The sequence below is a fragment of the Corvus moneduloides genome, chromosome 3 (genome assembly GCF_009650955.1).
Source record: "Corvus moneduloides isolate bCorMon1 chromosome 3, bCorMon1.pri, whole genome shotgun sequence".
Classification (NCBI taxonomy): domain Eukaryota; kingdom Metazoa; phylum Chordata; class Aves; order Passeriformes; family Corvidae; genus Corvus; species Corvus moneduloides.
Genome location: NC_045478.1, coordinates 100,014,398 through 100,040,005, shown reverse-complemented (window position 1 = coordinate 100,040,005; position 25,608 = coordinate 100,014,398). Strand labels below are relative to the sequence as shown.

Below are 25,608 nucleotides of genomic sequence, written 5' to 3'. Positions count from 1 at the left end.
TCAAAATACCCATCTGAAGCAGCACTATCACTTCCAAGTCTATGTCTTGGATTTCCTAACACTGATTACATTATTAAGCTTTAAAAGAAAAATACAGAGAGTTTAGGCCTAATCCAAGTCAGTATTAATGTTGTTAATACTAAATATACCTTCGCTCCAGAAATGTTCCCGGGATAGAGTTTTTCTCTCTGCAAGAGCTGGCATGAAGGAAATGGAAGACACTTATGCTAATTGACTATATTAACATCTTCTGAGCGTGAACCAAAATTAGAATAACAGAGATATAATCCTAAAGAAATTATTTTCTTCCATGCAAAATGCATTAAAAATTAACTCAGATTTCACAGAAATAACTGAGTTGGTTATTAAGTTTGAGCTCACATATACATAATTCTATAAAAATGGAGCCCAGTTTCCCATGAATTTGTACCTCATTCCATCTCTCAAACACATCTGCTACTGTCCAGTGAATACCAACAGAATCCTGCACCTCTCCAACAGCCTCTCCCCTCTATTGCAATGTTTGTTTTCCATTTTTTCAATTACCTTTGCAACTTTTACCTCTATCAAATGTGATTGCAATTAACAGAAAAGTAGACACACAAAATAAGACAAGTGATTTCATCTCCTCAGCAAGTCAAAATTAAAACGTTCTCCTTGTCTTACCTGTTGGTATTCTTTTTCCTTTGCCTTTATTTTCTGTTCTAAAGACTGACGAGCACTCTCAGCATTTTGTCTTTGGCAATTCAGCTCTTCTGACAATCGCTTCACCTTTTGTTCCAACATTTGGACCTGTAATAATTTAGTTTCAATCACAAGTGTTAAAGGTGCAAATGATGTTTCATTTAAATGTACAAGCACTCATATAAAAAACCACTGCTTTCAGCTACTACAATTGTTCTAGCATTCATATAACCAAAGTAACTTTAGCTGGTACCATACAAATTCTTAGCAATCCAAAGTACAAAACTCATCAAAACTCATTTTTCCTTTTGTTTAGTGAGAAAACGTGTGTATATATAGAAAGAGTATATATACTTTTGTATGTATGCATTAGGTGTGTATGAGTGCATACACATACAATAATAAAAAAATCTTTAGATAATATATATCTTTATATATTTAGATAATTTAATAAGAAAATCAGTGTCTTTGACAGTCTGCAGAAATATGCTACATCTGGCAGTAAGAATAGATTGTATTTTCAGTATCTCAGGTTGCTACCAACTAAAGAATGACAGCAAACTGCTAAGCAACTACATGTTTAGACTGAAAATAAAAGAATTTTCCACTGAATTTCAGAGTGATTCAGCACATTGATTTGGACAGAAAAAAGAAGCAGCCCTCTTAGTTTACTACAACAGAGTATCTTTTACAATTTAAACTTTAATTAAAAAAAAAATTGGCAGGCTATGTTCCAGGTTCACCTCCATGTTAACTTATTTAACTCCATTGATTATGTCAATATTGTGCCACCCAAGAGAGTGAACAAAAAAAATTCCCAAACAAAAAATGCAATTTTTATTCCAGACCAAATCTGTTAATGCAAAATATGTTCTTTTTTTCCCCAGAGAGTAAGAAAAATGGCAAAGGGTGAATGGGACTCTCTTTTTTCAGCAACAAGAGCTGTTTATGGAGTTAATGAAACAGTAGAAATAAGAAAATAAGAAGCGGGTAGCTGTATTGGGATGTCAGGTTATTAGGCAGAGACTGCAGGGATCATGAACTCCTGTAACATCACACAGAAACTTGATTGCAGAAAGGCTGCAGATTTCACAAGGAGTGAAAATACTTGATAACACAGAGGTGCTGTGGTTGAAGTCTGTGCATGGCGCCAGTGACAGAGAATTGTACAAGAGGGAGTGCCAGGATTAAATCCAGACTACAAGGCAAGAACTAAAACCCAAAATCGCAATGCAGTTCTGCTTTCAAAGTCCAGGGTGGGCAGGCAGAGAATCAATTCCAGTGCGAGAAAGAGGAAACAGAACAGAAAGGAGTCACCTTCAGATGGCAGGACCAAAGGAACCTTCAGGGCAACATGCACTGCACCTTAAGGATGGGCTGCACCTCAGTTCCAATGGCGGCAAGTCCCACTCCTCCTTGTCCTTCCCCAGGCATGTTTCTAGATACACAGCCTTGCCCCTTCCCTTGGGCTGCTTTTAATCCCCTTTGATTCCTTAGTAAAACAATTCCACTCTCTTAAACCCACAGAAAATTAACAAGGGAAAATTAAATACATAATACCCTAAACAAGGGAAAATTAAATACATAATACCCTAGTCTTTTAGGAAGTTGAATCCAGTCATTTGTGGAATCAAATAAATTAAAATAAAGCCCTTTTCAGAGAAATTGAGCTGTCAGATTGAGTCAGCTGTCTTCCTACAAATGCACCATGATGACTGTGCCTTTATAAAAAAGTCAAGGGACTATGACAGGAGTTTGATTTTCCCTTAACCTGCCAAGACTTCCCCTAAACTAGCTCCTCGCAGAATTACCAAATGTTGCTGTCTCTCTGAGAAGGCAGAGTGGTCAAGGTTTACATGAGAACATGCAAAGGTTTATTTTTTAAGGACCAATACAGGAGTTGTGGGAAACAGCAGCTTACCAACATAATTAAGTAGCATGCAGAAACTTGCTGACAAACATGGATAATTATTATACCCAGAGAAGATACACACAGAAACATCTTTTTCCCCTATCCTGTAGATGGATCAAACTAATATGGTAAAAAAGTTAAAAGATAGATGAAAACATGAAGATTCAAGAAATTATGACATCTGTGCACTAATTTCAATTTTGTTAAGTGTCGGGAAAAAGGACTTTAGGAAGGTAATGCAACTTGATTAATCAAGGAAAACAGTTACTTGTTACCTTCTACAGTTTGAAATATTTTGAGCACTGGCATTCTCCTCTTCTTTGCATGATTATGAGCAAAAATCAGAACCATTTCAGATTTTTATAGGTATTTACATACACTGTAAATTCTTGACTAAGCAAATTGTACTATTCTACTGATTTTTACTATGAATTCAAACTCCTTAGGATTAGGTTGTGAAAGTCCTTTTAGAAACTGCATATATTCTTAATTGTGTATTGCATTTTTACCTAGACTTTATTTAAAACAAGCAATTTACAATACAAGGACTATGCCCCCACAACGTCCTGTAGCATAAGCAACAGATTCTGATTTTCTGCCAAAGAAGCATGACAGGTCAGAACTTGCCACCAGATGTCATTGTTGCTCTATGCAACTTAACCAGTAAAATATTTTTCAGAATTTGAGTCAATCTTACCCGAGTATGAAAATTATTTCTTCAGGTGGTATAAAAACCTTCCAGAAAATGGGCAACTGCATACACGTAATAATGTTTTCACACATAATACAAATCAAACTAGATATGTATTATCCTTAGTAAACTTGATCCTTAGCAAACTCTCAAGAAACTTAGTCTGAGAACCTTGGTTCTTACTAAAATGGCTGAAAACTGACACACAGGAATTCTGGCAATGCATTGTAAGGAAAGTCAGATGTGTGAGCCAACGTTTTACCTGTGTGGTAGCTTGATCGAGCTGTGCACTCGTTTGAGTCAGTTTATCTCTGGTTTTGTTCAGAATTTTATCCTTCTCTGTTAACTGCAACTTCAATCTGTCCTGCTCCAGTTCAGTCTCTTGATATTTATTCATATGGGACCTCTTCATTTTTTCTTGAGCTTGCAGTTGCTGTTCTAGGTCTCCAATGATGGAATTTAGTTCTGAATTTAAAGAACAGTAAAGATTAAGAATACTTTCTGCTTTGGAAGGTACCTCTTCCAACACACTTACAAGTATTTAATATGTTTGATAAAAACCCAATTTCCTGACACAGGCAGAAACCCTGTAAAATTTTGAGCAAGTTAAACAAGGTACATCTGTCTTCTACTATGACATCAATGACTAAAACTATCAAGACTGAAAGACAGTTGACTCTAAATAATTCCTACCTCATGAGAAAGAACATAGAAATATGAGAGCTCAGGAGCAAGTGCTGCAAAGGCAAAGACAATTTGTTCCTCTGCTCATTTATTTTTGTTTGGTTTTGTTACTGTTTTTAAACATGCCACTTGAAATATCTATTACATTTTTTTTCTTTTTATAAGTATATTCACTACAAGCATTTGCCTGGGGCGACTGTGCTTTCAAGAGACTTTTCAACTATTTGGTATCTGTACCCAATTCATATTTTTAATGTTTTTCCTGTCTCAAAACTGCATACATATAAAACTAAACCAAGTAATATTCTCACAGTATGCATCAGTAAGAGTTTATCTTCCAAAAACCACAACACAATTCACAATAGACAACATAAGTTAGCTTCATGGGGCATTATCCAGAATTACTATTATATGGTTTTGGTTTGGTTTTTGGTCTTTTTTTTTTTTTTTTGATAAAAGAAGTCCTGTCTTCCTGATTCTGAATTTGTATGGCTTCCAAGTTGAAAAAGCCACCAAAATTGAAGCTGTATGGGAGGTATTTGAATGAATAGTTTGGAGAGTATGGGGACTTGTAAAACAGTGGAAAAGCTGTCCAAAGAGTACAAATAGCAGGCTTAAGTGAATGCTCAACAAATCCACAACAAACCAACTATTTCCTCTCTTACAGCTATCAGGAATAAGTATTTCTTCATGTCAGTATGTGCAATACAAGACCATATCTTGGGTTTTGATTGTACTTTTTGCAGCATACTTCTTCTTGTGCTTCCAGTAGCATCCATTATTGACGAACTCAGTTATCATTAAGTATGTTCAGTCATCAAATTTTTAATATTGCTCAGCCAAAAATATCAGTAGTATAGAAAAACAAGGAAACAATATAATTGAACTTAACAGTGAGATGCAATGAAATCCTGAGGACTTTTTTTAGCTGTTTTAAGAAGATTGTTCCATGAGCAATGGGAATAATAGAGAAGGAATTTTTTATATTGGATGATGTCCTCTACTCATCCCAAGAATACAAATTGTTCCCTTCTAATTCTCACACTCCTTATGTAAAAGATACCACAGCTTGTAGGTAATCTCTGTGTACTGGCTGATCACTGAAAATGCACCAGCAGCCAACAGGGCCAGCTGCCAAAGGCAACAACAAGTATCTTTCTCTTTTCCTTGCTAAAGCATTAATTTCAATACCTTGCCTCTATCTGCACACCAGCTTTCATGAAACCACACAGGAGACTGCCTCTGGGTCTTAAAGAAACGCATCAGATACCTTGGTTCTGTGCTCTTAGCTGGATCATGAGGGAAGAATTACAGTTCTCAGCAAAGCTGATGTCAAACTCGCTCTTCTCTGATATAATACTTGAATTTGCTTCTTTATCCCATGGAAAAGAGGATGCTGCAGAACTTCCCCTTGCAGGTGTTTCTTGGTTTCTAGCTGGTGTCTTTTCCTGTTGCCATGAAAACACAGATGAGGAAGCCTGATGCCGAGCAATCTCTCTATGACTCAAAGAGCTTTGAGGATGGGGCTGGTTTATTTTCTGTGTCCAAAATAAGAAAAGGATATACCTTTACATAGTTCCTTATCCAAAACATAACAAAACAACTAATTTAATATTAAGTAGCTAATAGTTCGCCATCATTTCACATTGTTAAAATGTCACAGCACCCATGAGTGCAAAGTACTGATACATGTTATTACTTTTCATGCTATGTAAACAAAACAATTTTAGCCCAAGTATCCAAGCATAGTTGATACTTATAAATACAAATCAGGATATCAAAAAAAGTGTTTTGATCTGTGTATTTTTATAAGTAACACAAATTCTTGTATTTTCTCCATCATTTAACTGATGGGAAAATGATGGGAGAGATCCCATCATTTAACTCCTACATTTTTCAAAATGGAAGCCTACATTTTTGCAGGCAAGTGAAGACAAGTAAGTTGGAAAAAAAAAAAAAAAATTGAAGTCTAGACTAACATATCTGATATGTGACCAACATTTAATTCTACTGGAGAAGCACAGGTAAATTCAAAAGAGATTTAATTATTTAAACTTATAAACAGAATACCCCAAAATTGCTATAATAAAATACGCCAGGTACAAGCTTTCAATATTTGCCCATAGGAAAATTAAACAGAGAAAATAGTAGATTTTTTCCTCCTTACGTGAAAAAAACCCCAAACAAACAAAACCTCAAACAGTAAAGCCCCTATTGTATTTTTAACTGGATTTTGAAATGCAGCTCATTTGAATTATTTTTTCTTAAACTAAATCCCTAAACCATGTAATACCCAGTGTGACTTCCCAGTCAAACCAGAGAATATGCTTTTATCTAGGAATAGCTGTGCCAAGACCAGAAATCTGTATTGTATTGTCCAGAATGCTGTGTCCAATCCTGTAACTTGCTAACATAGAGCAAAGAAACCTAACCATGCATGCAGTAATCATTTTCCTTATATGCCATTTAAGTTTACAGTTTCTGAGACAAAAGTTTGAATCCAGAACTAGCCATAATGACTACCAAATGCTTCCTGTAATCGTAGTTTTGGAGTCAATGTATCAGGTATTCTTTTTTAAAATTATGTTTTCCTGATTTTTTCACTATTTTTTAAGCTTAATTTTACTTACCATCTTAATTATTGCAATTATTTAGTGGTAGAAAATACTGTGTGGTCTTCAACCATATTACTCAACTTTTTCAGAACACTAATCAATATGCTGAATAGCACAGGTGTCTTTACCAAGCCTTTTCAGGCTCCTCTGTTGACCATTCCCCAGTAAAAACTGACCATTTATTGCCACTGTACTCAATCTTTTCCTTAAAATTTGCAAGAACTCCTCTTATCAATTTTTTTTCCTTTCATCAGTGTTTTGTGGATATCCAACAACATCACACCGAGTCACACTTACCTCACACATTCTCTGATTTATTTAAAAAAAAAAAAACAAGCCCAAAAGCTCTGAAAATGTAAGAGGCATGATTTGTCTTTATCAATAAAGGGACCTTTTCTCCATACACCTACACATGGTTCAATAAACATATTGTGTCATGTTTCTAACAGTTTGCCCAGGACAAAAAGTTGGCCTGACTAAACCGTATTTCCAGGAATCAGCACTGTAAGTGGTTTTTTTCTGATGTCATCATCCTTGTCCCCTTTCAGTGTCAAGAGAAGAATGAGGCAACATTGCACATCACAGTGATTCAACAGTCCCACACTGCAGTGCCCTATCAATTAATGGGCAAATATTCTCTGTATCTGGTGATTTTTTTATTACTATTCGTTTTATCAATCCAATTTAAGACTACTTCTGACTTTTCAATTTGAGGCTGTGCCACAGATTCAACCCCAATGAAAAAAGGCTCTGGTATAGAAAAGTTTTTAAACCTTTACATAGTATGTACTAAATAAAACATTATTTTACATTTTCTGCAATGGCTTTTTCCTTGAGGGCTTTCACATCTTATTCATCTTGTTGCCCGAGATCAGCTAATACTGTTCCTTCTTCTTATATGTTTGAAAGATTTATGGGTTTCTATTTTCTAGGTGTGAATTATTTCTCACAATCTTTTTCAAGGCTATTTTATTATGCTATTGTATTTAACTTGGCATAACTGACACTGTTTTATCTCGTCCTTGCTTGCAGGAGACTTCCAGTTTCTGAAGGATGTGTTCTCATTTTTAATGTCCTTCTTTCCTTTGCTATTCAAAGAGGCTGGCTCTTCTGAATTCTCCAAGACTACTTCTGAATAGCAGTACACACAGATTAATTCTCTCTCCTTTTGAAACTATATTTTATGTGATGTAGAATATATTTCACTAGTTTTACACTTCATTTTCCAAGTTCACTCGGTGGTTACTTTCTTAGATATCACACAAGCCATTCCTAAGAGATACTTACCTTTAGCTGGATGGTTCTCAGTTGTAATTCTAGCTCTTTATTTTCTTGTACTTTTTTCTTGTATTTTTCTTCTAGTTCTTCAAACTTAGCATCTACAAAGACACGATGAATACTTCTTCATAATCTATGTTAGTCCAACCAGTTTTTCACCCAATCCAGCCAGGTTTTTTTGATCCTTATGGGTCCCTTCCAACTTGAAATATTCTATGATTCAATGATCTTAATGAATTTAAGACTCCAGCTTTCAAGGGAAAGTATCTCTCCAGGAATACAATTTTAAATAAAGTTATTTAAATAGTTTTAATCTTATCCCTCTTTCAGGAGTGCCATGCTTGACATTGCCACTAACTGCACCCCTTTCCAGATATGCATAAAGAAAGTAAAAGGAACAAGAGTGTAAGAGATTATCTCAGATTTCCCACTGGAGTAAGACTGAGATGCCAAACTCATAGAACATTTGTTCACCGCACTGAAAGAGGTAAATAACATGTATAATATTGAACACATCAAAGTTTTTCAGCATAAAGTGCATAAGGGTGTCTGGCTACAAAACAGTTCTCCACTTAAGGAAACTTCCTTTCACTTTTCTAGTTCATTCAAGTATTTAAATCTATTTGATGTCACTAATTTGAAGATAGAAGTGATATTTTGAAATGGATACAGAACATTAATTGTGTAGATTATTATGCACAGTAACAGTCTAAACAAGAAATAATTTTCCAAAGATATAACACATTTAACTGTTGACTGCATTTTAGTTAAAGTACCCATGGTACATGGAGAAAGAAATTTGATCCCCACTACATGAAGGGAAGAGCTGACACCAGGAACAGGCATTCAAAATATTGCTGCAGTCTATTGAAGGATATTTTATTACTATTCCATGTCCATCAATGTAGCATTGAAAAGATGTAATATTTGTGATGTGTTCAATCTGCACTAATAATTTTTAAAATTGAAATCTGGGGTGCTACAAAGTAGACACTCTTAAAATAACCTATGTAAGAGGGACTGAGCAACTCAGTACAAGTGTAATGTTTAAAATACTCCACCTTCCAAGAAAACTGACATGCTGAACGAAGAAAAGAATCATTTACCATTATAACTTCGAACTGGTGTTAAAGGAGAAGTAAAACTTTTCTGTGGAGTGCCACTGAATGATACATCTCCTGCAGTTAATGTTTGCTGACTTCTCTCAAGCTCACATTTGCATCTGTTTAAGAAAGAAGCAGCAGCATAAATTAATAACGGAAACGAAAAAGTTAATGATCTATTTTTAAGAGCATAACATACAATAATAAATTATATGATTCTAAGGACTTAGTTTAAAGATCAAGTCAAGATACATCCACTGAAAATTTTCAGATGGTGTAACACAAATAAAGAAACAACATTTTATTTAGAGTTTCAACAGTTAATCAATTACACAGGAGTCAGAGCTAAAAAACAAAACCAAACCCCAGGTAGAAAAAAATCTGTTAGAAGTGCTTGAGGTCTCACTGTACAAAGCTGTAGTTCAGCTAAATATACCTAAATCACTGTAAGCACTGAGAATATCAAACTCTTACTCTTCAGTGAGCATCTTTATGGCAGGAAACATAACTTTTAGTTATGTTCTGATCCTACACACTTTCAGAAAAGTGTGCATACCTCATGAAAATGCAAGGGAATACTGTCCACATTTTTCATGTGCTCCATTTACATCACTACCCAAAACATCACAGTAGGCAACCCATTCAAGTGACTTCTGTGAGCTTGAAGAGTTACAAGGGCATCCAATGAAACCTATATATATATAAAACTAGTTCAGAGGCTATACAGTAACTTTCATCCTGCTCAGTGAGCACAGGTTGATGATAGTTCAGGCTGTAGCCCACTGCATCAGTGACTCCACACTTGCCTTTTTTATTTTCCCCTCCTTTACAACACAATGCCAAGTACTCCTCTCCCAGTGGACTGTTAGTTGGGATGGCAAATGACCATGTACCAAACAAAATGCAGACAAATACAAAATCAAAAACAATTGCCAAGAACAAGGTACATGTAATACCTTGTATTATATTATATATATATATATGTATATTTTGTAGAGAACAGTTATGTACAATACTATAATGAAAAGGGGGAACTCAGCAAACCAGACTAAATTTTGGGAATAGATAAATGGAACACATATCCTCAGCTCACAACCTCTTTGTCCCAACATTTGACAGCAGATACAGAGAACACTAGTGTGATTCTATCACCCCTGCTGAATCTCACTAGATTTTTCACTGATGGATCTCAGCAACTCATTGCACAAAGTTAGTGTTTCTACATGCCATAAATGATTGTGTTGTATCGTTTCTCACAGGAGTCAAATACCTCAACTCTCTTTAGCTTTCAAAAAATGATTGGGCAAAGGGAAAAAAAACCCAGAAAGAACAACACAACTTCCTCTTTATTTACTTCTATCAGGACATGTATGAGGCATGCCATCCAAAAGTTACAGGAAGCAAACATAGTGCAGGCTGTGAAAATAAAAACAAAAAAATACCCCAAGCCCTAAAGAACCCTGGTAGCCCAGACTCAACCCTCTCTGTGACAGTAATCTGCATTACTAGCACAACAAGTTATTGCATAGACAGAACACTCAGCCTTATGAGCACACACAGTTTCAGAAATTCTTTTATTCAAGAATGGAGGGCACCTCTTCTATGAGAGCAAGTTTAACAGGTGAGAGCCCTTCACTCTGGGCAACTGTTCCACTTGTGTAGCACCCTCAGAAGGATGTAAGATGTGCCTGCATTGCAGAAGATTCTTGTGTTGTGTGATTTGCATTCCACCCCTACAGACAGCACACAGACACTGTCTCAGCAGTGTTTATAAGTTGAGGTGTTATGAACTAGGCACCACTCTACCAGAGCAACTGGATTCTGTGTCTCGGTCACAGTACCACTGCTTTTGGCAGCTTCCTCTCTGACTCCAGTAGAAGTTCCTGCCTCCTTCTTTCAGAGCTCAAAGTTTATTGGTAGACTTCATCTCACAGAGTGAATTGTTCGTGTACTTTGCTTGCAACGCCAAGTTCTTTGCAGGTTACTTTTGCCAAGTGCCTCAGTTGTGTTAGCTTTTTTGTTTGTTTAAACAAAAAAACAAAATTTTTTTTAAAAAAAATCACAGAATGGATGGCTCCCATTTCCCATGACACTGCAGAATGCCCTTAAATAAACAGAAACTACAGGCACTAACTGCTTCAAGTAGCACAAGAGCTCATGTAGAAGTTTGTATATGCACATGTGTATGTAAAAACAGGCTAATGTTTTGAGACTTCAGACGAATTCTGAAAGAAGTATGACATGAAACTAAAATACCATGAAGGACATATTAAATGAGCAAAAAAGACAAAATAATCATTGTAAATATTTTAGAGACATACAACAAGTCCTCACCTTTTCAGTTCTTGTTCTAGCCTTTCAATGTCCTTCTTGCTGGAATTCAGTTGACCTGACTGAATGTTGACCTGAGATTCTTTCACTTGAAGATCATGTGAAATTTTCTGCTTTGCTTTCTCAAGATTATCACACAATTCCATCAAGCTCTGGTTTTCTCTTTTTAGTATTGCAGATTCATTTTTTTCATTTTCAACCTAGTTGGAATACAGAGACATCTTTGAAATTATCAACTCCTCTCTATACTTTGGTGCATTTATTATTATTTTAGTAACACAAAGTTTACGTGCTGTTACTTTCTTCCTGACACTTCAAAATCCTGACAGCTCTAAAAACCTCAGATGTACACATTGTTTAAATATTCTTGGGTGTGAATAAAACCCACATTTCCTGAAAATCAACTCAGTGACATTGACAATTTCTATTTATTGACGAGATACAAGCTCTTCAAAAAATTGATCAATCCCTAAATACTAATAATCATCATTAGTCCATCTTCTTCAAAAATCATCTCACTTCCCTTTCCAGCCTATCTTTAGCAGCCAGAAGACCTTGGCTCACTCCACAGAGTGCACAATCTTTATCAAGGGTCACAGCTTTGAAGATAGAGTCTGGCAGGAAAGATGTCCTTCTCCTCCCTGGAGAAGCACCTAAGGCGTACCATCTTTGGCACAGTGTTGTTCTTTTGACTGAAAAATAGTATTACCTACTACTTCTCAGAATTTTAAAGCATCCCTTATTTTGGTTTGGGGAGCACAGCCATTTCTTGGGATGGTTAAAACAATTTCCTGGAAACTCGTGGGAAGAAGCTCAAAAAAAACTACTAGGCTTAGGATTTCCTAGAAAGTTGTAGCAACACAATGGGACTAACAGGCAACACTTGTAAATTGTCTCTGAGCTATAGTTAGATACTACAAAACAAAATTGAACCAAACGGGTCTCTGCTAATCTGAAGCATGGGAGGACCCTGGCCAGGAGGGTGTCTGGTCCCCTGGTTAGAGGGCTGATGGGGTAGTTAGATGAGGTGTAAAATTACAGCCATAAAAATGAAAAAGAACACCAAATCCCAAACCCCCAGTCTCTGCAAGGAAAAAAACCAAGGAATTACATAAACTAAGTAAAAGATTATGGGTATCTGTAGGCAAGGTGAAAGAGGAAGAGGCTGCTAACTGTGCAGCTCTGGTATATAAAACAGGCCCAGACGTTAGCACAGATTTTAACAGGTATAACAATAAAATGTTTATTTTCCTAATCACAAAGAGCTGTAGAAAAACCTCAAAGTACACTTAAATACCTAGAAACAGACAATCATGCCAAACAGATAGGAAGCAGGAATCACATTAACAACCAAAAAGAACTAAACAGAGGGAAGAATATGATGAGTATGAAGTAAGATGAAAATAAACAGTTTATAATTCTGTGCTACCTTTCCTTTCAGTCAGGGGGGAAGAAGCAAAACACTAACCCATCCCCTAAAAACAACAACAACCACCAGATAAGAAACTGTTATAACAGCGTTTGGCATGGAGAATGGCATTTTGACTTACCTTCTGTTTCTGTTTCTGCAAAGCTGCCTCCAAAGTCTCTAGCTGGTATTGCCTTTGCTGACGCTCCTTTTTGAGCTTATCCACTTGACTTTCCAGCTCGTGGATCTTCTGCAGGACTCTGGGGGAGAGGCCCTCTTTCCATTCCTCCACAGCCCAGCTCATGCTGGCCGGATTCTTGTTTCACACCAAATGGATAGTATTTTGCCTGAAACACAAAAACAACTACAATGAGACCTTCCAAGAGGTTAAGTAAGCGTCCCGTTTAAATAAATTGCATTTTTTAAGCTTAGCAGCGATTAGAATACAGCATTCCACCACCGTACAGGCTTCTTGATCTAAAAACACACTTCTATGCAGTTAAGACCAGATCATAAAACCTCACTCTACTCAATCTACTGACAGCAACAGAGTTTATACACTTAGAGCTGCCTTTGACAGCTCTACCTCAGGTGGCGTCTCCTTGCGAAAACACAAGGCTGCGGTCGGGCATCAGCGACGCTTCTTTATTTACTTTTCAAAGCAACGCGGCTGAGCTCGGGGCATTTCAGAGGAACTAAAACTAGTAACCAACGACAGGCGGAGAGAGCCCTCACGAGACAGGAGGGCTACTTGGCAGCGTCAACCCCGCACCCGACCGTTCACTCACTATTAACCGCCGCACGGAGCCCGGTGACAGCGACGCGGAGCCCGGCGACCGCTGCCGATGAGCCCCGGCACTCTCAGCCCCTCACTGCCGGAGCCGCTCCCGCCGCAACTCAAACCCAGCGCCACCGCCCCGCGGCCGTTTGCCCGCCCCCGCCGTGCCGCGCCCCAGCGCGCTGATTGGCCCGGCCGCCACGCCGCTCGCCACGCGGCCCCGGCCCCGCCGCCAATGGGAGCGCAGCCCGGCACCGCCCGCCCTCCTGAGTGGCTGGTTCGGAAGCGTTCAAACTCCATTGGAGGCGGCGGCGCAGGCGCCCGGCCGCCCGAGGCCGTTGCCTACAGCTGGGCGGGGCGACCCCGGGGCGGTGCCCGCAGTTGGGCGGGGGGAGCGGCGGGGCGGGAAGGGGACGAGGCCGGAGAAAGGGATGGGGGTAAAAGCAGCAGTTGCGGGGTGTAACGGCAGCGTCAGATCTTTATCCAAACCCACTTTCCCAACCCCGAAGAGAACCTGAGTTTTGAGAAAAGGAACGAAACGTGCTGTCTTGGTCATCACCCATTCACTGGGAAAGATCAACGGAAGGATCCCGAAGTGCTTTCGTATTCAGTTCTGCTCCCGCGGGTTGGGGTTTGTTTCTTCTTTAGTTTTTTTTGAGGCGAAGGGAGGCAAGTTAGCCCAGTATTACACGTTTTCTACCCAGAAATACAAACACATTCATAAAGCCCCAAATAGTTTGTAAGTATGGTCTAACATGGAGCATAGAACAGACATGGCAACACTGAAGGCTGAAGGATTCTCATGTTCCTGTGGACCTCCCTGGGTACCTGTCACTGGTTTTTCAAACCCTCTGGTATTCCTCTCCCTAACCCCCCAACTGCCTCTCTGAGGGGAGTTTTGGATTTGAAGCGCAATGTTCCTTTCCATCAGATTCTGTGACTTGTGATTCTATGATCTGATTATCATTTTACCTGTTTAAACGTCCTGCCTCTCGTAATCGTTCTGAGAATATTTACTAAAGCACTGTTCTTTTAATCATATTTAGGAAATCGAGTTAAACAAATCTTCCCTGAGAAGTTAAACAGCTCACCAGTCGGCTGGTGAGAACTCCTATTATAAATAAATATGGCACAACAAACTCACCAGCACATTGTTAAAACATCTCCAAACTATCTCCCGAACAAAACAAGCCATTGCAATGATGGAACTGATCCATCATAAATACCTCTTCACAAATTACAATTAGGAAAAACCAAACCAATCAAACAGGCTAGAAAGTTCCATGGTGAACTTTGTGCAGGCGTTCCTGAGGGAAGAGCACAAACAGCAGCGGAGCAGGAACAACTTTAGAGGAATTGAAAACCCTCACACAGTACTGCCAAATAATTCATGAAAGCTGAGGACCAGTCTGAACTGAAGGGGATCCTCTGCTTGGTGGACAAGGAGCAAATGCTCTATAAGAATGAAATACTCATTATATGCTATTTTCAACAAGTGTTTCCCATTGGACAGTAACAAATGTTACATAATCAATTGAAAAAATTGAAGAGTTTTCATTTTCTACAGATGATATTACAGTGGGACGACTGATGGACATGGAGCCCTAGCATTTAAACTAGTTCATCATGATTAATCCCTCAGGGAAGGCTTCAGTGAAACAGCTTCAACTTCCAAGACTGGTGGCATATTTTTCAGAAGGGGAAGAATGAGTAGAGACAGCCTTCAGGGTTCTTACAAGGCATGAAAAATGAAAATCAGCTGCTGTGTGCTGAGCTTTGAAGATGCAGTCTGATTCATATCTGGATAACTGAGGCTAAAAAAAGGGAACCTGAACACTATTGTCAACTTAAGTATGTCAAACTTCTTCTGAAGCTGATTTCTAAGAATGGTCAGGTTTGTACTGGGTTAATGATCTACAAATTAATTCTTTCATATTTGACAACTGTTATGTAACTTTTGCAGGAATTAACTAATTATCATGAAAGATAAAAAGACTCATAATGAGTACAGGAACTTGCTTTTTCTTTTGCCACCTCAACCTTATTTTTTACAGTAGCTTCATAAGTATCAATATGTTAATTAATAGAAGTAAATATAAGAATGAAAATACTAGTAAATGTAAGATTGAACTATGAGATACAAGAAAAAGATCAAATACTCTGAAAAAATAATAAGAAGTTATAAAGGGTGTTAATAGCAACAATCAGTTTGCCTAACACTTGTAATTATTTTCATTATTCTCTACTGGATAGAATTTCTAAGGTCTTTCTAAGAGGCTCTCAAAATCCCCTATTGTAGAGTTCCCCATGATTTTGAGCAGAGAAAACTACCTCAAGTCTTGTGAATTGGCTTTTCTCTGTCCTTGAACTTCCATTCAGTTTTTGCCAAGTGCTAAAAATCACCATTTATGTTTTCTCACCTGCATTCCTTACTACAATTTCTAGTAAGGGGCCAGAACAGTAAGTAGAATACAAAAGCCATTAAAGACTGAATTTGTATTGCTACAGCTTATGTCAGAGCATGTGATGGAACAAAACCAGAAGGGAAAGAAAGGAAAAGAACGTTCAATGAGAAAACCTCCCCCCGCTTGGATACTACAAGAGGCAGAAACCAGATGGAGCTTTTCCTCCATATTCTTCCTTACCAGACTCAGAATCCACCAGGAAAGTCCAAATTCATGTAAGTGTATATATAAATACATATGCACACGTAGATATAAATGCATATACACATCAAAGAGCACCTGAAGAGCTGTAGCAACCCCGTTCACCCAGGGAAAGAGATAAATGGTCCAGGCACTCTGTCTGATGGGGTTCCACCTTCCCAACTTCCCTGCGGAGGCACCAGAGGCAGACACTCTGCCAGGCTGCGTGTGAAAGAAGAGAAAGACGGATCATTTTCCTTAGCCTCACCCAAACCCCACCCTAAGTGATGCCTCTTGCCTTTGGAAAACAAAATTCCCCATCTCTGCCAATGCATGAAGGTGACTGAGAAGATGGTGCCAGTTTAGGTGTCAGTACTGCAGCTGCAAAGTTAAGTCTGCACTAGGAAAAACCAGAGAGCTACTGTTGTAAAAGACAATGTTTGGTTGTTTATACACCCTTAGATTCCCTACTCTACATGGTTTTTCACAGAACACGTACCTTGTTTGGCGAACAGAATGAATGTTAAGGTGGATGCCATTGGGATGCATAGAGACCTTACGCCTTAGATTTCTTAACTGCCTTTTGCTCTTTAAAAAGGTTGAAGTGATCTGCACAATCTTTTCTCACAGTTTATTAACAAAATCAGGGACCATGACATACCACAAATTATAACTCTGTTCCCAAAGGAGAGGGGGGTGTTTCTCTAGTGAGTATTACAGTATTTTTTATGTACCAATGGAAACTGTTACTGAAGTGCTGACACCTGTGCAAGGTGAACCGGATGAATGTATTAGTGGATAAAATACCCACAGTTGCTCTATTGTTCGGGATCACATTGGCTAGTACAGCCTAGCGAATACCAGCAGGGAGGTTTCCTAGTACTGACAAGGTGACTGAGATTACCTGGCTTGTCTGAGGTGACAGAGTGAATCACAGGCAGGTGCTGGACAGGGACCCACAGGTATGGCTCCTGACAGTTTAAAACACCTACAGGCAATGTTGCCGCACTGCCACCCTCCCTCCTGTCCCCCACCTGCGTGCTGCCACTGCTCCTTTGTGACAACTTTGGTGCTGACCTGAACTACCAGGTAAGCGGTACTATGTCAAGCAAAGACCTTTCTGGTGGCATCAGCATGTACACATATACATTGGGCTGCAAAGTGCTGTATTGTCTGGTCAGATAAATGCCTGTCCCAGCTCAGCAGGTGAAACAGGGATATGCAGGAGAGAGTAAAGAGGGCTGTGGGGATACCAGCTTAAATGAGTTAAAACATCATGCAACAAGCCCCTAAGTCCTTGTGCTCTAATCCCTAACACCTATCTGTGACAAATGGTAATAAGAAACCTTTCCACAATAAATGAATTCTTGTGGTTTATAATCAGTGCGTTTTACAGGGGTAAAACTATCTTACAGCTTCTGCTTTCAGTTAAGTCCCTGATATATTTAGGGCAATTACTCTGAATAATTTTCATTACAGGAAAGTATTTTCTGACCTTTACATGCATTGCATTGCATTATTGCAATTTTTAAATAATCTACAAACTTCTGCAGAAGTGTTAACTGCTGAATTTAAAGCTGCTGGGCAGTTCCAAGGGTAGACCCACTGCAACAAAAAATAGTAAATTATTTAACCATATAAAGGATTGAAAACCTGGCTGCTTGTTAGTTGATGTTAGTAAATGTTATCTTTGAATGTAAATGTTACTTGTTTAGCACTTGTTAGTATATTGGAAGGGTGGAGGAAGAAAGCAAACATATAAAAAGAAATGGTTTTTTATGTAAGTGAACACATACCGTCCCATCTGAAGAAGGGTTTGCAGCTAAAGCAATAGTTACAGTAGTGAAAAGGTATTAATGTCTTTCTTTCCTGTTCTAAAAACATTATTTTTAAACACTATGAATACAGCCATTAGCATAATGCTTAAAGGGCTGATGTACAATTAAGAAAATGATAAATAATTACAGCAATTACATTATGATGTGACACATCAAGTCCATATTGTCTAAGGCTTCAAATTACCACTTACTGAACTGTAAATAAGATTGGAACACTTTTTTTTTTCCCAATGGTTATTTCTCTCTCTTTGTAGTTCTGTTGCCAACCAGAAATGACGATATCAAGCAAATGTTTCATGCTACGTATGTTAACACAAAAAAATACAGTCATGGTACTATCAAATACTGTTATATCTTATGGGCAATGAGTTATCAGATTTCAAAGGGCATTTGGTAAGATGGGAACATGTATCCTTTGTGGTCCACTCTTTCCTAATTTTCACAGATCTATAGCTTGCATCTCCTTTGGCCCCCATTTTTGTTAGATCTGTACCCTTAACCACACACAAGTACTCCTACTGTGAGTATCACTCTGTTCTATCTATTGAGAAAAGCAGTTAAGACAGAAGTGTACTACATGTAATCTAAAAGGCATGTACTTTTTTATAGCCATCTCTGACTCCTTCCACCTTTACCACCACTTTTTTAAAATGGGGAATTTAGAAAATGCCAGCTGGTAAGTTAGGTTACCTCTGTTTCTTGTCAGACCTGTCTAAGATTTGTTTTTTCTTTGGCTTACATTCAATAATTTTCTCCCTCTATCACCTTTAACTACTTTACTACTTTTTTTTTTAATACTTCTTAATTTCTCTTTTCCACAAAGGCCATCTCTCCCAGTGGTATACAGCCATGATATCTGCATGATTGTCTTCACAAGTCTGAGTTTTCTTCTTTGTTGGCCTCTCTATTCTAAGTTCTTGATCATTTATCATGGCTGTTCTAGCTATGCTTTATCTTCAGTTTGAACATCCCATTCCTTTGAACTACCTAAATTGAAGTCTTGAGGTCATACTTGGTTTTTCCTTTGTTATGGTCTAGGATGCACATAAGAATGCAAGTTTTGTTGCTTTATAATCGCTGGCTCCAGTTTCAGCTTTTTGTCATGGAAGTTGATTTGTGATTCTATTCTTTTTTGAACATCACATTGTTCAGGAAAGATACAAATCCATACCCTTTGGAAACACCAGTTCTGTCAGTAATTACTTTCACCTCTGTCACAGTAGCGTATCATTTAAAGGAACTCCAAATTTCTGCTTCATTCACCCTTAAATAATTTCTGCCAACAAAGACTGTGTTTGGCATGATTTTTCCTTCTGGCAAAACATAACCTTGACTGACTGTTGACAGGTGGGTGTTACCTTCTGAGCCACTTGCACACTGGGTCTCTGCATTTGCACACATCATTCACAGAAGCTGAGGCTGCACCCACACACTTTAAAAATAAATGAGGCTTCTGAAACAAAAACAATATGAACTTTTCTGGAAAAAACCCAAACCTGCAGACAGTTTTTTTTTGCTTTATTGTTTGGTTTTCTTTTTTTTCCAGAAGTGGAGAAAGGCAGCTCTGTACAAACTTCTGCCTCATGGATTGTGTACACTGGATCTCATCTGGATCTACACGGGACTGCTCTCTATTTGAATCCCTATAGATTACTTCCAGCACAACTCATTCTCTCAGGTCCTGGGTACCCTTCTCCATGGTGTTCCACCTGCTTGGGCACACTACTAGATCATCCTGGAAAGAATACCTTTCCCTCACACTTGACAGGAGTCACCAGACCACTAAAGGACATGTTCAGCACACTGAATTCTTTCATATATCACATGGCTTATCTGCAGGTATCTCCTGTTCAGCTTCCAATTTCTTGCTCAGTGCAAGACTTAGATAAGCGTTTCCACTCATCATTATTGCTGTTAAAAGGTTAAATCTTTACATCATTTCAGCCCTGCTGACTGCTTGCCATCTGACTTAACCTGGCCACTGACATGGAGCTTTAAACCTACAATGTGTCTGCAGCCTGAAACCCAGGGATTAAGCTGACATATTGGTCTTTGAACAACCAAGAATCCATTGGGAGTAAATTCCACTGTTATTGATTATACACATATATTTGTAATATATATATGTATATAAATTTATATGTATGTGTAACTTTTATGCAGGTACTTATCTGACAATCTTCTAATCATGCTTTGTGTTGTGTTCACTCACTGGTCAAACAATTTATCAGTCAGTGAGATAATTAAGAACCATTAAACCATAAGAACCTTAAACCATTCATGACAAGCTAATCAAATCACTTATTAGCTTCTACCTATCTTAATGCTGTCTCTAAAATCTTCCAGTGATTCTCTGTGAAAAGTTTGACTAGATAAGACAAAAGTACACTTCCTTATCCTATACTCACCATAACCACCTCAACATTACTTCTGCCATTTTTACAGGCAAGGTCTAGAGTGAGTTTTTAGTCACTCAACTAACTGTAGTAGGAAACCCATCTCAAAAAGCCATAGTTTATGAGCCACTAACTGAAATGATCCAACAGACTAAGTATGGAAGGAGAAAACAACTGTTTTCTACATCTTAATGACTTTGGTTATCATTTGATTTCCTCACCTCTTCCAAGTCTAAATGCCAAGAGTTTATTGATATTTCCTATACTATTTTTGTATTAGTCCTTTCCAGGAAAATGTTTGTATGTATTTCAAGTCTTTCCAGAGCATCTAGCTTATCACATAAATGATAGTCAGCATAGAAAATAATATTTATATATACACCTCTCTGCATCCCAAATTGCTCTCAGAGCAAGTTCCCTGTTTGTTTTGACCAGAAGTGAGAATAAGAATCAGAGCTCTTTTAGAAACAATATACAGATTCCAAAAAGCTGAGATACATCTAGCTGAGGTTTTAGTCTTTTACACTGCACTTTAGAAAATCATTCAGAAAACCTTAAAATATGGAGTTTCAGACTACTTTCATATCCAAGCATGGTCTTAGACCCATTTCATAGAGATAAGCAAACATTAATGATTCAATTCAAGTTACACAGGTTTGTGAAAGTCCCAAACCCGTATTTTAGATTATGACATTAGCTCTTTGCTTTCTCAGGAAATCATTTACCTCTAAGTGCCAACAAAGTATTTTCAATGGGGTGCCCACAGTCAGACACATAAATCCATGCTGAGATGCATGAAGATTATCAGAAAGTGGGCAGCCACTAAAGCATCTACGAATCAGTGGTTTCTACTGACTTCAAGGCACAGTGAAAACTAAGTTCTGCTAAAAGCTAGTATTTTTTGTTTGGTTTGGTTTTGGTTTGGTTTTTTGTTTTGTTTTGTTTTTTGTTCAAGAGGCCACTGTTTAAAGAAATTGGAGGACCTAATACCATGCTAAATGGTATGTTCAAAAATATCCAAATTGGTAATCCATGAAAACTATAAAAATGTTATTCACTCCGTCATTGGACTACCCTACCTTGGACAGCAGTAACAGTTGCACAGTAAACTATATTTGTAGTCCCAAACCCCTTTTGGGAGTACTGGCAACCACGGAATCAAAGTTCATTACTTTACTCGCAAATACTAAAAGGTATTTTGTTTTACTGCCCTTACTGGAAAGCTAGAAAGAGACACAGGTATTAAACAAGTCCTCAGGCAGAATACAACTCTAAGCAAACTAGAATATTCAACACAGTGTAGTTTATTTGCACAGATAATCAACCAAAACTTTTTCTGGACTACAAAACTGGGTGCTGGCTTACTTGTGATAAGCCACAGAGTACTACAACATGTTAGCTCATGCTTGGTAGCAACAGGTTTGTTTTCCAAGGTTGTGCAATCCAAATTCCTTTTCTAAGAGATGATTTTGAGAAGCACTATTAAAAGGAATAATTAATGAGAGCACTGGATACTAGAGAAGTAAATCTTTTTTGTGGTAAGCTTCAAACATTGAAAGTATCAATTTATAAAGAACTAACATAATTTTAGGAATGGGAATTTCTGCTAGTGCACTAAGTTTCTGCTCATTACATTACAATCAGGTCAGTGTACCCAGCTGTAGCACATGACAGAGATTTTAGGAACACTGTTAGGGTCACATTTACAATACAAATTGGGAATGTGTTGCAACTGCATTCTTTGATTTGACTGTAATGTAGATGACTGTAAAGCTAATGAAACATCATCTACTATTCACAGGAGAAACCACCAGCTGTTGCTTAAGCACAGTTTAAAGACAGTTTTGTATGAAACAGGTTATGACGGTTTCATCAACCAACAAGGACCGAGATTTTTTCCACGTTATAACAAGATTCTTTAACATACTCAAAATACATTTAATACAGGTTTTGCTAGCAAAGTGCTAAGACACTTCAAAATTCATTGCACAGTTTCATAATAAATGTCTCCTATATTTTGACATAGATAAAGTCAGTTTTCCTCTGCTGATAGTTGACCATTTGGTCAACCTGAATGGTGTTGGGCTTTATTTTCACAAGGGTTTGAGACAACATTCAGGCCTACCAAATCCAAAATTTAGGTACAAAAATTTAAATAATATATCTCTCCTATAGGTTGCTTTCATCTGGAAATCAAAAAGCACCTTCCTAAGATCACTATCATTTTCTCAATTTTCAGACAAGAAAACAGACACAGGGATGTGCTGCTACACGCCCAACATCAGGCCAAAGACTGGTAGCTAAGGTAGCTGAGGTACAGTCCTATGTCAGTAAGTTATTTCCCATTTGTTGGGATGTTTCTATTTGTATGCTATTTAGATGTTTCTGTTTTGTAGAGCACTTAATACAATAATCCTGGTGATACTGTAAAAGGATCCAGTATAAAAATTAAATTATACCAGAGCAGAGGAAATATTTTTGAGATAGAGTTCATAAATCATTATGGCAAGTCAATAAAATCTCTAAATATAATTTAGAGGTGTCGTGTTTTCAGGTAAAAAAAATTGCTGTAAAATTCTCTAGCAGCATAGAAAGACAATACATATTCCAGCCCACATATGACTGATACAAGATTAACTATCAAGGTTTTCTGGACAAATTTGAACCAGCACAGGCACTTGGAACCAAATCAATAATTTGTATCACTTTTACCTCCAATTCTTGAAACAGTTTGAGTAACACCTACACTAGTTTTAGTCTTTTATTAAATCACTCTCCAACTAGCAGATAAGAACTGTTAGTTTTAATCCCAAATTCATACACTCCTGCCTGCTCTTAAGGAACAAAGATGTATGTAAAGATTCCAGGTTTTAATGGTCCTAGAAAACTGTAGTACCACCAACACAGCAGATTTGCTTATGGAAACCTCTTTGCAGAACCCGGCTATAATGTCTGGGAAGCTTGGTTTTTAAAGCACCTACTGCTACCGTCTCTGAGAGTCTAATACACATATTAATCACTGCATTAAGTAATGCATGAAAAGTAATGATCATCACCATTCTCAGTTTCGGGAGCTTCTCTTGCTTGGGTAAATTTGCAATGTATTTTATTTTGCAGTTTGTTGAGCTGACGTTGCTCTTGCTGATAAGAAGTATGATTTTATTTATTCTAGGTAATCTGATCTCTTCTAGGGGACCCAATCCTGCAGGTAACCAATATGTCAAATCTCCCCCACAAATCTTGCCTTCCTTCAACGTGTCAGTGATTCTTGTAAAAACGTTTCCTTTGCAGTTAAGGTCCCTAAATAAGTCTACTTCGAATGCAGAGAGACCTGAGGAAGTGAAAGTGACCAGCTGCAAACCAGGAATTCGACTAAAAGGCTTTGGGGAGCCAGCACACCACCTTGAGGCATAGATGCGCAAGTCAGTACTACTGTGTTAAAAACAGCATCCTTACACCCGGCCCAGCATGGGGAAAACAGGACAGCAAACAAACAAGTTGAATCCTACTACCCTCTTTTGCAACTTTCTACTCAGTAAGGAAATCCCTTTTCTGTATCAGTTCAGAGCACAGCGACTCCATGATCCATCTTATCATCTCATCCTGACACCTGATGTTTCTTCCAGATTGTTACTCTAAGCTCTCATATCTACAAGTACAGTTGTACTTGTGGTCAAGTACAATTCAAGTTTAAATCTTAAATGGTGTCACTTCTTAGTGCCTCAGTGTAGCCATATGTAAAATGGGGATAATTACTTACTTCATTAAGGTGTGGTGCTTGTAAAATGTTTGAGAGTCTCAGATGAAAAGGAGTGCTTGCAAAATGTAATTATAATATTACTATGCCAGAGGTAAGGCATAGGCTTGTGATTCCTTGTACAGTGTTTAAATACAATTACTTATCTATCAAAATCACGAATCTGTGCTATTTCTCCCTCTCTCAGCTCCTGATCCTCTTACCATTAATAACCTGAGTAATCCTGACTCCAGTGAATCTGCTCACTTACTCCTTCAGTAAGGTATACAAGAAACAAACAGTAACACCAACTCCAAAATAGTATCAATTCTCATTTATCACTATTTTTAATAATTTTCCCTGTTTGCAAGAGTCCTTAAGTTCCTCAAGGCATCACAGTTATTTTAAAGGGATACCTGCCTTTGACATTTCTGTAGATGCCCATTGGTACCAGAGGTATTTTGTACATACTTTCTAGAATGTGGATTATTTTTGGAATGTGGATAATTTTAAATAAGTGTAGTTTTTCAGGCAAAAATAATTTTGCAAATTGCCCATTAGCTATGATGCACAAGAGCATCTACACATAATTTCTAATATTCACATTGCTCTTAAGCCTACTTGATTTGGTGTGGTACGTTCAACACCTGTTGATAGTCTCAACCTTCCTGACGGTATTCCTACAGCATGATGTGTTCCCTGCTCCTTTTCTCATTTATAGCAGGCATCAGATCTGCCAAGTCTTGGGCATTTCGTGTAATTACAAGCCACCACATTTTAGGCCAACTTCAGGTTTTCTCCTGCTTGCTTTCCAGCAAGGCACAGGCATGACAGCAGGATCATGAGTGTTTTCCATTCTCGGGTGTTTTACCCTCTGTGCAGCTGGAAGAGCAGGGATAATCACCCTTCTAGAAGTGAGGGTCACACAGTAAGCAGGAGACCGAAAGGACTGAGATGGGAAGAGCAGAAGCAAACACAGGGACAAACAATGCTGTCGCGCAAGGCTGTAGGAGACGGACAGGGAGTTAAGGAAGGGCAGAAAAGTGGCCACAGAGAAGCAGGGCGGTACCGCGCCTTCGTACGGGAGGGCTGGAAGGAGATCTCAGGAGCTTCCAGGCCCACGCGTGCAGAGCCTGTCTCGCCTCCCCGCCTGCCCCTTCCCAAAGTCTGTCTGGGGGTGCTCCCCCAGCTCCGCCGGTGCTCCTGGCGGGCCGGGCCGACACGTGCGCGGAGCCCCACGGCAGGAGGGGCGGGAAGAGGCCGGGAAGGGGTTCGCACCCGCACCTGGTAGCTCTGCCCTCCTCGGCAGAGCCGCCGCCGGCACCCGCCCGGATTGGCAGGAGCCTGCGCCCTCCTCTTCCTCCCTCCTTTTCCCTCCTCCGCGGGGTGGGTTTCAGCCCTCCTCCTCCTTCCTTGGGGAGGGGGCAAGAGTTAAAAAAAAGAAGGAAAAAAAAGAAAGAAAGAAGGAAAAAGAGAAAAGAAATCCCAAGTCGCGTCCCCGACGTCTCC

General features: G+C 38.5%; 1 protein-coding gene and 1 long non-coding RNA gene across 3 annotated transcripts in view; one reads left to right on the top strand and one right to left on the bottom strand.

Moving 5' to 3' along the window:
- CENPF (centromere protein F) overlaps positions 1–13,603 on the bottom strand; it is a 35,704-nt gene extending 22,101 nt beyond the window's left edge. Inside the window, exons 1-8 of one of the 2 annotated variants that reach the window (XM_032102984.1) lie at positions 13,495–13,603; positions 12,849–13,053; positions 11,302–11,498; positions 8,971–9,086; positions 7,874–7,965; positions 5,242–5,509; positions 3,550–3,752; positions 667–792 (exon numbers count right to left, since the gene is read on the bottom strand). In XM_032102984.1, the coding sequence (XP_031958875.1) occupies positions 667–792; positions 3,550–3,752; positions 5,242–5,509; positions 7,874–7,965; positions 8,971–9,086; positions 11,302–11,498; positions 12,849–13,010 (1,164 nt within the window). In that variant the 5' untranslated portion in view covers positions 13,011–13,053; positions 13,495–13,603. The other variant, XM_032102985.1, reaches the window with a different exon arrangement.
- A 339-nt stretch (positions 13,604–13,942) lies between these two features.
- On the top strand, positions 13,943–24,065 carry LOC116441273. Its single transcript, XR_004239000.1, has 5 exons — positions 13,943–15,378; positions 15,993–16,164; positions 22,603–22,677; positions 23,536–23,571; positions 23,655–24,065. It is a non-coding gene; the product is annotated as an uncharacterized LOC116441273 (long non-coding RNA).
- The last annotated feature ends 1,543 nt before the right edge of the window (positions 24,066–25,608 follow it).